Consider the following 13,711-nt stretch of genomic DNA (forward strand, 5'->3'; position numbering starts at 1 on the left):
AGCTGAGCAGAGGCACCGGGACCCAGAGTGACAGGCGACAGGGTGGGCGGGCCCCTGGAGGACTCGAGACCCACACCTCCTCCAGAGGCCAGCTTGCCTTCTAGTACTGGGACAGCCCCGTCACTCCACCGTGCTGGTACGCCCGCTCGCCCTGGTATGTGGAGTCTTGTGACAGCGCCACGTCGATCTGTGACTTAAACTCATCACCAAGGTAACTGTCCTGCGAGACAAGGTTGGAGAGAGCAGCACTGAGTCGAGGAAGCGCGTTCATCCTCCCAGCCGTGAGAACCTGCTCTGTGTCCAAGCCGCCACTAGCCCCAAGAACTATCTGGAAACTTACCTCGAAGCCCAAGCGGCAGGAAACCCACACTGGTTACCTCACCACTGGAGATGTGCTACCCAGGACTGCGTGTGGAGTGTTCTATACCCACAGTCCCAACGCGGAGGTCGTTAGGGGAGAGTGGCTCCCTGGGCGGCTCTGACCCGAGGGTGTGTGCTGCTTCACGCTCACGTGGCCAGGGCTCACCTGGGACAGCTCAGGCTGGGAGAGGCCGGGCTGGCTCATCTGGGAGGGCTGGCTCATGGAGATGTAGCCTTGGGTCAGGGCGCCCTGGGAGAAGGGCTGGGACGCCACATCCTGGCTGGCCTGGCTGTTGGGGAGGTTCGTCTGACTGGGCCCAGGAAGCCCAAAGCGGTTCTTCTGGCGCCCCCCACGACCAGTCTTGCCTTTTGGGGTGCCTCGGCCTGAAAGACAGCAGTCCAGGGTTCCCTGAAAGAGGTTCTGAGCCTCACAGACAAGCACGCCTGCTCGACCCTACAGTGTGACCCTAGCCCAGGCCAAACCGGCTTCCCACGGGATCCCGCTCAGCGCTCACCTGCGGCTGGCCCGTTAGCTTGTCCAAAATACCCCGGTGGCGGCATGGGCGGCATGACCAGGTTGAAGGGAATGGGGATGTTCATGGCAGCCACGTGGCTGGGGCCGGCACTGATCATGCCGATCTGGTCGTGGGTCTGGAAGTACATGTTCGAGGGCCGGCCTGTAAGACACAACATGAACGGCAGGCGTCACACTGCATCCAAGCGAGTCCACTGCCCGCTGCTCTGCCCACAGCGGGAACGTCTGTCTTGTCCTCTCACTGCTGTCTGTCCCAGCGTTTCCTGGTGTGCTCTGACAGCAAAGTCACCTGATACAGAATCTTCCAACACATCCTCCCCACCCCCAACCTGGGGCTGGTGTCTGGGAGTGAACTTTTTCTCCTGGGGGATTCTGGGAACCACTGGCCTATAGGGGATATGAAAAACGGAAGCCATGCTGCATTTCTGATTTCTTTAAATAGCCCTTTTTACTGCAAATGTTATATTACATGGTACCACTGCCACCCTGCCACCCCTAAGAAAAAGCCTAAGCTTGATACACCAGTGGATCTCACTGAAGACAAAAGCCCCCAGGGCAACCTTTGGTCAAGGAAGATCCACGGGGGCCTCAGGGATGAAGGATGGACCCAGGACACCCTCAGCTACACAGGGACGCATCAGATATGGTGACAAGAGCTGTTGTTATTTAAGAACATAACCCCCAGTCTGAGCCTAACGACCAGAAGAACGCTGCGGCAGGGAAAGGGTCTCAACGATTTCCTATGGAAGAGGGGCAGCCGGGGTCCACCTGCCCTGGAGGGGAATGGCAAGCATGCGGGAGGCCAAAGGCAGCTGCGAGACGTGGGCAGGTGGCAGAGAGTACATGGGCGAGGCGCTGGCCCTCCACGACAGCTGGCTCGGGGAAGGGTCCCAGGAGGCAGGGACCAGTGGGATGAATGGGGACCTGCGACAGACTGCCGCCTCAGGCCGGAGGAGTCCCAGGCAGCAGGGCCAGGCTCGGCCTTAGCACACGGTACACAAAAGCCTCACCCGGCTAGAGAGGCGGTGCGCCCAACCCTGAGGTCTGACAGACGGAGCTGAAGTTCAGGGAAAGCAGCAAAACCTGAGACGAGGCTGCGGGTGTGACGCTCCCAACGGAGGAGAGCAAAGGGCAGGCAGGGTGGGGTGAGGGCGTGGAAGCAAACTGACCGAGCTGCAGGATTTGCTGAGACACCACTGCGTACGCAGAGCTGTGTTATTTTAAAAACATCTGTCATTTGAGAAATTGCCCAAGACCAATTATTTGATTTCAAACAAGCGAAGCTGAGAAAGCTCTCTCACTGTCAGGCAGGTTTCTGCGGACAGAGGCATGAGAGGTCACTCAGGAGTGACAGGGCTGGAAGGTGTGCGCGTGGGAACAGTCAACAAGTGCGGGGCCAGGCGGCCCCCCGCAGAGACTCACCCTGGCTGCTCCGGTCATAGACCGACCCTGGGATGATGGCCTCCCGGGCATCATACATGGCTGTCGTCATGAAGCGGGCTCCCTGCAGAGGGTTTAGGTCAGTGAGGAATTTATCATGCTGACAGGAGGAGGAACTTTCCAAACACCTGGTGGCCTGGGAGGTGGCCAAGCTGCACACACAGATGACAACCCAGAGGCCGGCCACCCGTGCGCTCCGGGCTCCGTCCACCTTTCCGCGCCTGACCCGGCCTTTGATGCCCAACAGCTCAGGCAGCACCCACTCCTTAAGCCCCAGAGCACCATGGGTTTACCAAGCTCCCAGCTGCTTGGGTCTGACTGCGAGCGGCTGGGTGCCACCTGTGACACAGTGTTCCACAAGGGCCAAGAAGAGAGAAGCCTCAGAGCACCCGAGACACCTGGCGTGGGAGCTCTGCGGGGACAGGCTAGCACGCACTGCTCCTCTTCACACACTGACACTCTCAGCCCACCCCCAGCTCGTACTCGTCCCAAGTCCCACGTGCCGTCACTCGCGGCCACAGGCCCAGAACACCGGCCCGGGAGCAGGGGTTCCCAGCAGTCTCTCCCTGCCCGTGGCAGGCGCTCACCGGGTTGATGGTGTTGACCAGCTTCCTGGGCTTGCTGAACTGCATGAGGCTCTCCCGCAGGTTGTTCAGGGGTCCCTCCACCAGCACCTTCTGCTCCTTGTAGTAGTTCAGCAGGTGGTTCCACAACGGCTGCTTGGACAGGGCCTTTGGGTTGCCCACGATAATGACCCCATATCTGCAAGAGATAGGCACCAAGAGTTTAGTCAAAGCTATGGCTTTCCAGTAGTCATGAACGGATGTGAGAACTGGACCATAAAGAAGGCTAAGCGCCAAAGATTTGATGCTTTTGAACTGCGGTGTTGGAGAAGACTCTTAAAAGTCCCTTGGACTACAAGGAGATCAAAACAGTCAATCGACCACGAATATTCATTGAAAGGACTGATGTTAAAGCTCTAATACTTTGGCCACCTGATGCAAAGAACTGACTCACTGGAAAAGACCCTGATGCTGGGAAAGATTGAAGGCAAGAGGAGAAGGGATGACAGAGGATGAGATGGCTGGATGGCATCACCGACTCGATGGACATGAGTCTGAGCAAGCTCCGGGAGCTGGCGATGGACAGGGAAGCCTGGCGTGCTGCAGTCCATGGGGTCGCAAAAAGTCGGACATGACTGAGAGACTGAACTGAAAGTACAAGGTGCCCAGGCAGCTCCCCTGGCACCCTGCCCACCATGCCCCTGTCTTCTCAGCCCACAGGAGCATTGAGAGCCACCCTCAACCTCCCTGCCTAGACGCCTGGCCTGCCTATGCAGCGCCCTCTGGGAATGCTGGGGATGGTTGGGTAACTGCAAACTGGGGTGACTTTCACTGGAGCCCATCCTGTCAGCTGCCAACCCTGCACATGGGTTTGAGGGCAGGTTTCTGTTGAGCCCAGATGTCAAAACATCTCTGTGGGAAAATGAACTCAGAGACGAGTCTCCTCATTTGCAGACCTGAGTCAGCCTCCTGGGCAACTAAGTCACACGTGGCAGGGGCAGACTCCACAGCTGCCTCAGGCATTCTGATGGGCTGGGCACTTGATGCCCAAGCCAAGCTTCTGGGGGAAAGCTTACATTCATCAGCTGTTTCGGGGCTCCCCGCCTATGCTGGCTACCAAATGAAAAGCAAGGTGCCCTCAGTGGGGAGGGAACCAACATGTGAATGTGAGTCCCACTTGCAGCTGGTACAAGGGTGGCTGCTATCTGGTTTCATGTGGGGGTGACATGGGGTCCACCTGATTCTCTGGGTCCCTCACTATTTCGAAAGTTATATTCCAGAGCTGAACAAGGCAACTGGACAGAAAGCCACCAGGACACAGAAACAAAGACCACTCACGGGTGAGAGGTCCTCTCCAGACTGCTGCTGGGAGCCCTCTGCCGCGCCCCGTGCCACAGCCCAAGGCGCGGCTGGGGTGTGAGAGCTGACAGGAAGAGAAGCAGGCCGGGAGCAGCTCTCAGGCCAACCCCTCCCAGCACTTTGGAAAGCCTCCTACGCACGAGGGGCCGCCCCTGCAATATGCAGCTCTCCCTACCGTGCTCTGGTCAAGGCCACGTTGAGGCGCCTGGGGTCATTCAAAAATCCAATGCCTTGGTGCTCATTGGCCCGCACACAGGAGAGGATGATGAAGTCCTTCTCACGGCCCTGGAACGCATCCACACTGGCAATCTCCACCTCCTACAGGGGCAGTAAGCACGGTCAGCCAACAGGCTTCCTCCAAGGAGCCCTCAGCCCGCACAGTCTATCTAAATGCACCACTGAATCCCACAGATGAGCCTGGGACCTGAAGCCGGCAGGGCCCCCCGCTGCCAGGTGGTGGAGGGCAGGGCCTGGGGCGGGGCCCGGCGGAGCAGGCGGGCACGCACCTGGTAGAGCTTGGTGTGCAGGGAGCCGCTGAACTGCATGTACTGCACCAGATAGGAGCGCTGGCCCTCGTAGGGGGTGATGATGCCGATCTGGTCTGGCTTGGCGCCCGCCTTCAGCAGCTTCGTGGTGATCTTCTCCACGTTTGCAGCCTCCGTCCTAAGAAAGTCAGGCTTTCACTTCCCAGGCTCCATCTCTGGGCTCCTGAGACCACCCCCCAGGACTAGAGGCTGTGGAAGGCTCGGGGCAGCCTCGCCTCCAGTACAACCCTATGGAGGCCCTGCTTGGCACACCCGTGGCTGGGCAGCCCACCATTTACCAGCTGAGTCAGGAGGGACAGAAAAGACTCACACGGGGGCTCCTAAAGGATCTGCTCAACAGGAAATAGACACTGAAAAGATGAGGCTGGACCCACGCTGCTGGTTTGAGAGTGGGAACAGAATGAGCGCAAGGGAACCAGGACAAGGCTCGCCACCGCAGAACACGAGACCACAGGCGCGCAGTCCCGGGGAGAGCTGTCCCTGAGGCCAGCAGGCACCACAGACAAGTCTCTGCTTACCTGTTCAGGTAGGAGGTGCCTGAGCTGGCAATCTCCTCTTGGCCCTGGGTCACATAGAAGAACATTGGTTTATCCGGTTGGGGCCACTGAAAGTCAAACCCCTTCTTTACACGATCCGCTGGCATCGTGGAGGAGAAAAAAGAAAACATCCTGTTAGAGAAGCAAAGCGCGGCCGGTCTGGGTGCGCTGGGGTGGAGAGCGGAGTGGAGGCCACTCCATCCTGGGCAGAGGCACACGGCAGAGCAGGAAAGGGCAGGCTCCAGCGACTGCCCCAGGTCTGTGGGTCCCAGGGGAGGCCATCGGCGGGGGTCCTCTGAGCGAAACTCCCAGCAACACTTAGCACTATACCTGGTACAAAGCTGGCTTACTTGCAGAACAGATCTCACTGTTAAGTGTTTTCTGTGGCCTATGTCTGCCCCAGGGTAAAGAAGATATTCTATCTTCTTTCAGAAGGTTTATGATGTACCTTAAGGGACTCATATGCACCCACACCTGGCTTTTAACAATGACACTGTTGATGCCCAACGTCTTGTCCCAAACCAGGGCCTGTGGACAGGCGGGTCTGCCTCTGGACTCTCTCAGGCCCTGTGTGCAGCGTCTCTGGGACTGCAGCTGGACAGTAGCTCGTGACATCCCCAAGTATGAGCTGCCACCATCCTCAAGCTCTTTCATGCTCATCTTAAGTGCTCAGTCCTCTGCAAGTCCTTATGATGCTGAAAATCAGTCTATCCAATCAGACAGTCCACCCATTCTTTTGGGAATTTCTGACTGGAGTTACACCTAATCAGATTAATATAAGAAAACTGGAATTTTTGCACCAAAATAGACTACCACAGATGAAGGAAGGGCCTGAGCTGTGAGGACACACGGTATGATCCCTTTTATGTCAAGCTGATAATGAGGCAAAGACTCGATGTTTCAAGTGAGGGCAGTGGCTAGAGCAAGCTCGGCGCTGGCAAATGTTTAACCACCTGCCAGGGACAAGGCAAGGGCTAGCCAGTGCCGGCTAATTTCCAGGCTGTAGATACGCCCACACCACTGATGTCGGCCACCCCGGGGCAGGGCGCCAGCACCATCCCAGACAGGGCTCACTGCCGGGCTGCAGGGTGCTGGGGAGGCAGCGTGCAGGTGCAGGCGCTGGTAACAGACACGGTCCCCTAATGAAAACTCACTAAGCCTGGCACTTCTTTACACTCCTCAGAGTTTTTTAAAAAGTTACTTCGGGGGTGCCATGTCACAGACACTGACGGTCCAGCAGTGAAGCATCGCCAGCAACCTCTACCCTGTGGAGCCGACGCCGTGGAGAAGGTGGAGCAAGGCCAGCGGGAGTCTGTGCCAGTGCCGGTGGCGGCGCCCCCAACAAGCTCCTCGTGACCTGGCCTTTCCTGGTCCTGCCACCCACCAGACCAGCAGCACCCCGAGGGTCGGGACCGTATTGCACAGCAGCCGCGTGCCGCGGACAGGCACTCACACGTCCCGCCTCAGTCTCCTCATCCACAAAGTGGGCTAAACAAAGCCGGTGTGATGGGCTGCTGGCATTAACAAGACTCTAAACCAGCAGTTCTCAAACGAATGGTGCGCTCAGCATCTCTCTACACTCTGAAAGCGGAGCAGTCCAAACAGCTATTATTTCTGTGCATTACAACTACCGATATTTATTGTATTTTAAAACCCCAAAATTTTAAATAATTAAAAAAATTCATTTAAAGATGACTATATTAACTTAAAAATATTTTTATGGAAAATAATATTTCACTAAAATATATATTTAGTGAATTTTACCAACTCACTTCACTCTCCAGCTTATGGACCCCTGCTCCCAGTCTCCTGGGAGCCCTCACAGCATGTGAGGAGAGACAGGCCTCACAGATGCACGTGGTTGGAAAAGGGAAGCATGTCTGTTTTCAAATATCTATTTGGCCGTGCTAGTTCTTAGCTGCAACACTTGAGATCTCTCGTTGTGGCACAGGAACTCTCACTCGCACCGTGTGGGACCTTAGTTCCCTGACCGAGGGCTGGCCCCGGGCCCCTGCACAGTCTCAGCCACTGGGCCACCAGCGGAGTCCCAGGAAGCATCTTTAAGACCCTTCCCACTGCCGTGGGATTATCTCAGTTCTACCTGGAAACCGGATGGGAGGCTGCCCTGCGGTCCAGGGACCATGGCCTTTCTGCGCTGCCCTGACTTGCGTGGCCTCTGACCCCCAGTGATGTGGAAGCACCTTTGCTACCTGTTGGAATGGGAAGTGCTGCTCACCCTGTCAGGCAGGGCTTCCAAAGGCTGACACCCCTGACAAGTGTCACCACCACGATCTCATCAGAAAGTTTACTCAGCACCTGGAAGACACGGTAAGCTCACCTAGGGGACATGTGTTTTCCAAAACTCTCATTCTGATGTGAAGTCTCCTACTTTATCACTGGTGATGAATACTGTGAGTTGTTTTCCTTGAAGCCACAGGCCAGGTTTGATCCCTTTGAAGAAAACGCCTGCTAACTGTCCAGTCTGTGTAACTAGCATGTGAGTCCTTCCTTCAAGCACCTCACACACCTGCCAAGCATCTCGGGAGACGATCCTCTCCCACATAGGATCCCTAGGACGCGCCTCAGGGACCAGTGAACAGAGTACTCCTCACTTTGAACTCAGGACAGGGCCTGAGTGTGTGGGCCCCGAGTGTGTGGGCCTGAGTGTGCGTGGCGTGGCAATACACAGCAGCCTGGGTGCACCACAGGCGTCAGCACAGCCTGAAGGCGCCCAACACGCCAGGGCCACCGCGGAAGAAGTCTGCTCTCGGGCGTGCACAGGCCTCGAGAAGCACAGACAGAGGAAGGAGGGGGCAGGCGCTTGTCTCTGCTGCCTCCTCTTCTGTGTGTGATGCACCAATGGAGGGAATCCTCACGGCTGACTCTGCGAATCTTACCGAGATGCGGACCCCCCACCCCGGCCCATGCCGCAAGAATGGCCTGCACTCTAGAGCACGCATTGCCCCACTGCGCCTCTCAGAGGGCCCTACACACACAGTCACCACGTAAGGCCACTTGAGAAGGAAGCGAGACCACGCACTGTCCCCAGACACCGGCACTGGGCCAAGCTTACCTGCGGTAACGCCGTTCTGGAGAGAGCCCTCGTAGAAGATGTTGGATGGGAAGGCGCTGAGCGCGGGGTGCATCCGGTACTGGACCTGGAGGCGGATGGGGCGGATGCCCAGCACCACCAGGCGCTCAAAGAGCGACTGGGACAGCCCGGCCTTGGCCGCCTTCTTGCACATCACCACAGGGCCCAGCTGGCAGTGGTCACCCACAAGGATCAGCTGCGATAAGAGGCCCACATCACAGTTCAAACATGGATAGCCCACATATCTGCTCAGGGACTAAGAGGACTGGGGTCCATACAACCACCCATCTACGCTAACTCAAGTGGCAAGACACTGACCTGGAGTGGGAAAGCTGCCCACCATACATGTGGAACATGCTCTGAACCTTCACGAAGGCACTCTGTGCCACGCCCACCCTTGGCAGACCCCTCAAAGGCCTGCTGTGCACCCCCTGTGCTCTGCCAGGGCAGGAACACAGCCGAGGACACTAACGCAAACCTCCACACTAAGCGCCGCGCAGAACGAGAGGGACGCACTCAAAGCGCCAAGTCAGGCCGTGGCGGACGCGCTGGGGCCCACCTGCTTGGCTCCAAGGACCACAGGCACCATGCACTCTGGCTCGGTGGCCTGCGTGCTTTCGTCGATCAAAATAGAGCGGAACTGCATCTTGGCGAGCCTCGGGTCTCCTGCGCCCACACACGTGCAGCAGATGACATCTGCGTTCTGGGGAAGAGAGTGCGCCAGGTCTCAGGGCACCTGCAGGTCCAGGCTCCCAGAGCCCAAAGGGCAGGCAGGACGGGACGCAGACGCCGCTCTGGTCCACACCCTTCCTGACAGCATCTACAGTCCAGGCTGTGGTGACCCTAAGCGCTTGTGAATCACGCCTAAAAAGGGCGTGGTGCCTCGAGACAGCCTCTGAGGGGCAGTGCTGAGCCAGGGGAACCGTGGTCTCAGTCGGTTGTCACCTAGAGCGGGAGACGGTGCTCTGAACCTGCCCGAGGCTCCAGGCACAGACCAGGCTCCCAGAGTCCAGCAACAGGGAGGCTGGCAGGGAGTGCAATCTACCTCAAACACTTGTGCATTTCAGACAGTAAGATGTCTCTGTGTGACCTCAGAGGAAGCACACGGAGGACAGCATCAGAGTTCTCTCCTCAAATGGAAAAGAACCCACTAACGGCACTTCACATGGACTTAATGTATCCAAACAGGTCCTTTGGCCCAAGTGAACAAGTGAAACTCAAAGCGCTGCTCAGCCATGTCCCACTCTTTCCAATCCCACGGACTGTGGCCCGCCAAGCTCCTCTGTCCACAGGATTTCTCAGCCAAGAATACTGGAGTGGGTTGCCATTCTTTTCTCCAGGGGAATCTTCCCAACCCAGCGAACAAACCCGGGTCTCCTGCACTGCCGACAGATTCTTTACCGTCTGAGCCGCCAGGGAAGCCCAAGTGAACAAGAGAAGAAGACAAAAGCCCAGAGCCCCAGACCCGTTCCTGGGCAGCAGGGCAGGTGAGGAGCTCACCATGAGCAGCTCCCTCTCGGCAGTGCGCTTCAGGGCTCTGTAACGCTTCTCGTCCGCCGACGACAGCTCCCCGGTCTCATCCTTCAGCTGCTGCAGCTTCTGGAGCTCTGGCATGCTGCGAACACGGCGTGTGAGCGGGAGGCGGGTGCCGCCAGGGCCTGCCCCGGGGAGACGCGTCTCACTGTAAGGCCAGGGACCCAACACCCACCTGTCCATGTTCCTGATCTGGTTGTGCAGGGCCAAGAAGGACACCGGGGAGTCTATGGCCTCGCGGCTCTTGGCACAGAGCCGCACGACTTTCAGCCCGGTCTGGTGGATCTTCTCAGTCAGCTGATCCACGGCTATGTTGCTTGGAGCACAGACCAGCACGGGCCTTCAGTAAAACGTGAGCGAATGTCAGCACTCGCCCAGAGAAGAGCCCAGAGCGAGACCACTGTGTGGATCACAGGTGGTAGGGGAGCCGACTCAAGCCCTAAGACTAAAGCCAGGAGTGACATGGTGCTGAAGGAGCAAGGTAGACGGTCTGGAACTTCCTGATCTTCACACTGCGCATGCCACTCCCCACTAACTCCTGATTCCAGCGTCATCATCTCCTGACCGCACTGTTAAGACTTTCCAAGCTCTGAGGTGCACACAGGCACAACACAACCGAGGATGAACCTACCCTGTGCAAGCTTACTTGTTAAAAACAGCCACAAAGGCCAGATCTACTACCAACGGCGTAGGAATCAGCATGCCAGGTACCCTGGGCCCCTCCATTTCCCCACCCTGGGCCGTACAGAGCCCTACCCGTTGCCTTGCCGAGCCAGGTGGTAGACGATGGTGGCTGAGGTCACGGTCTTTCCTGTGCCCGGTGGGCCCTGGATCAGACTCAGCGGTCTCTGCAGCACAGTCTTCACGGCGTAAACCTTCGGATACAAGTGGCCATTAGGGGTGCAGACGAGGCGGAGGGCTGCTCGGCACGCGCCCTGAGGCCTGGGGCCCTCCTGCCCCTGGGGCGGGCGAGAACCTGAGAGTGGTTGAGGTCGGGGAGCCCCTGCGCCGTGAAGCGCTTGGGCAGCTGGCACTTGATGATCACATCCTCCACCTCGTGGCCGAGCAGTTTATGGTAGATGTAGCCCGACACGGAGGTCTCGTCCACGGCAAAGGTTTTCAGCGCGCTCTGCATTCTGAAGGGGAAGCTCTGGGTCAGCAGCGGGCACATGCAGCTGCCAGGCAGCCTGGCTCCCCACAACACGGAGCAGTGGGGAGGCTGCAGGCACACTGAGGGCCAGGGCCTGCCAAGCAGATGCAGGCAAGCGGGGGCGGGGACGGGGGCGGACATACCTGTCAAATGAGGTTGACTTCCACACGAAATCCACCTGGAAGTTATGAGTCACCTCCACAGGGGCACCCACACTGCTCCGAAGCTCAATAGCAATCTCATCACCATAATCTACACCGCCGAGTTAAGTCTCACCCTTGTCAAAGCCTTAGCAGGGGCCCTCACTCACGGAGGAGACAGCCCCTCCTCCGCACCGGACACAGGAAACACAGCGAGGGACCCGTGTTCTCAACGGCAGGTTCCGGCCACTGCAGCCAGGGGCGTCTTCCCCACGAGCCTAGGGTGGCACCCAGAAAGGAACAGCCAAGCCCAGGGCCGAGGTTCCACAGAGCCCTCGGGCACACGGTTCAGAGCACCCTGGTTTCTGCCTAAGCAGCTCTGTATCAGCTAGGACAACTGAAGAGCCTGATGGCTGGAGACAAACCAGAGTCAACGGGGCTGCACACAGCCTTCCCTGCATCCGAGGCCCCAAGACTGCTCTCCACGGTGACCCACACAGGTCTCCTGTACTCGGGACAAGCCCGTCGGAGACTGGGGCAGAGGGTGCCTGTGCCGGCCCTTCTTAACACAAAGGATACTATCAGGGACCTTGATGACGTGGCCGATCCCTTTCCAGAGGGGCGCCAGGTCCCCTTTGTACCGCAGGCATATCTCATCCCCTTGCATGAGCCGCATGTCTTACAGAGAGAAGACAACAGGAAAACCAGCGTTTTCACACGCATCACAGACACCACCACCAACAGTTCAAATTCAGGGACACTTTACAAGGGTGAAACTAGGAATTTTATGCTACTTAGAGTCACAAATATTTTAAAACTTAAAATCACCTCTTAACCAAATTATGACTAAATCCTCATTACCAGAGTCAGTCTTGGGCAAAGTGAAGTAGGCGATTCTCTTCTTGTTAAGGCCCAGGTCCCACCTGACCGTGATGTTATCTTGAGTCTGAGCACATAAAAAATAAGAGCCCTGTTAGCCTGCAACACAGACACGGGCCTGGGCTCCTCGTGTCTGTTTTCCATAGGCAGGCGCCCCACGGCAAGCAGCACCCGACAGCCTGAAACACCAACAAGTGCACATCCGGGAGAGAAGGCGTGAGGACCCTGAAACCTGCAGAGGACGACCGGAAGACCCCCCACACGACGTCTGTTCTCGGAGACAGCGGCTCTGTGGGCGGCGGAGGCAGAGAAGGAAGCTGACGGCTGAGGACATGGCCCGTGAGCCTCGGGGCTTCCGATTCCCGTGCAGTTTCCAAGGAATGGGCACAGGAGGGTCCTCAGGGTACTGCGGGCTCCTGGGGTCTGCCTCTCCCCGCTGCGGCAAAGGCTATAAACCCAACTGGAAGGAATGTTTGTTGGATTTTAAATCAGACAGCACCTATATATGGATGTTTGGCCATGAGTGGCGGGGCACCTGCCCACAGGCCTGTCCTTAATCCACGGCTTCGTCTCTCAGGGGCTGCACCGTGGCCCAAGTCAGCATCTGCCGTCTGCAGAGAAACCCACCCTCCGCAGACCTGAGGAGAGAGGCTTTGTTAAAACGAACAAGCCCTCGTGCACACACCACATCACCTGCGACTCTTTCAGCTTCTTGTCGTAGTCAGCCTCCAGCTTGACCAGAGGCCCGAATATGTTCTGGTACTGGTAGGCATCCTCGTAGCGCAAGAGGACGTGCTGCGGCTCCTCATCCACTCCGGGCTTCTCCAGGTCCTCCAAGGTGGCAGAAGGGTTCTCCTAGAGACAAGAGCCGGCACCACGCTCTTCCCCATCCTCACCTCCACTCAGAAGGCACACCCGTCATCACTTCTCAGGACGAGCAGGGCTCCCAGTGGCCCAGCCCTCTCATCAGGAAGCCCGCGCGGCACACAGAGGGGGAGGCCCCAGGATCACAGCCTGACACACATCCCACCAGGTAGCCACGTTCTTCCACCAGCACCTCGCCCCTGACATGGGAGAGGTTACTCTTCCCAGTTGCCAGGAAGAGCACTGGATTCCCTGAGTGTGTAAACAGAAAGGAACGCCCGCCTCCCCATTTCCCCCTGATCCCACTACGCTGCAAAAGGAGAAACACGCTCTCGGCAGTAAGTGGGCTGTTTAGATAAAAACAAGGACGGTGAGATAACCACAGCAGCCTGAAAACCGAGGTGGAAAGGTTCCTTGCTAGCCAATGCTTCAAACATGCTTTGCCCTGCAGCTGTAGAGAAGATAGATTCACATTTTTAAAATTATATGGGTGCCTAATTAAAATTTCTAGCCTAATTAATTAAAACAGCAATTAGGAATTCTGGGCTGTTCACTAGTTAAGATGCTGAGCTTCCATTACAGGGGCTGCAGGTTCAATCCCTGGTCAGGGAACCAAGACCCCACATCCCGCACCAAAAATAAATAAAATGTGTACGTGCGTGCGTGCGTGCATCTGTGTGTCTGTGTGTGTGCAAGCAGCCAGAACCAGAGGAGGG

General features: G+C 57.4%; 1 protein-coding gene across 3 annotated transcripts in view; it reads right to left on the minus strand.

The window, feature by feature from the left end:
* The window catches only part of UPF1 (UPF1 RNA helicase and ATPase), a 33,348-nt gene that overhangs the window by 2,347 nt on the left and 17,290 nt on the right, over positions 1-13,711 (minus strand). Inside the window, exons 6-23 of one of the 3 annotated variants that reach the window (XM_027969375.2) lie at positions 12,825-12,986; positions 12,114-12,198; positions 11,832-11,930; positions 11,256-11,364; positions 10,939-11,098; positions 10,719-10,837; positions 10,138-10,302; positions 9,930-10,044; positions 8,989-9,132; positions 8,412-8,625; positions 5,321-5,438; positions 4,764-4,920; positions 4,433-4,575; positions 2,923-3,097; positions 2,318-2,399; positions 876-1,037; positions 527-744; positions 98-220 (exon numbers count right to left, since the gene is read on the minus strand). In XM_027969375.2, the coding sequence (XP_027825176.1) occupies positions 101-220; positions 527-744; positions 876-1,037; positions 2,318-2,399; positions 2,923-3,097; positions 4,433-4,575; positions 4,764-4,920; positions 5,321-5,438; positions 8,412-8,625; positions 8,989-9,132; positions 9,930-10,044; positions 10,138-10,302; positions 10,719-10,837; positions 10,939-11,098; positions 11,256-11,364; positions 11,832-11,930; positions 12,114-12,198; positions 12,825-12,986 (2,547 nt within the window). In that variant the 3' untranslated portion in view covers positions 98-100. Of the gene's footprint in view, positions 1-76; positions 221-526; positions 745-875; positions 1,038-2,317; positions 2,400-2,922; positions 3,098-4,432; positions 4,576-4,763; positions 4,921-5,320; positions 5,439-8,411; positions 8,626-8,988; positions 9,133-9,929; positions 10,045-10,137; positions 10,303-10,718; positions 10,838-10,938; positions 11,099-11,255; positions 11,365-11,831; positions 11,931-12,080; positions 12,199-12,824; positions 12,987-13,711 lie in introns of all 3 variants that reach the window. The other 2 variants (XM_027969374.2, XM_042249599.1) reach the window with 2 other exon arrangements.

The sequence above is a fragment of the Ovis aries genome, chromosome 5 (assembly GCF_016772045.2).
Source record: "Ovis aries strain OAR_USU_Benz2616 breed Rambouillet chromosome 5, ARS-UI_Ramb_v3.0, whole genome shotgun sequence".
NCBI lineage: Eukaryota > Metazoa > Chordata > Mammalia > Artiodactyla > Bovidae > Ovis > Ovis aries.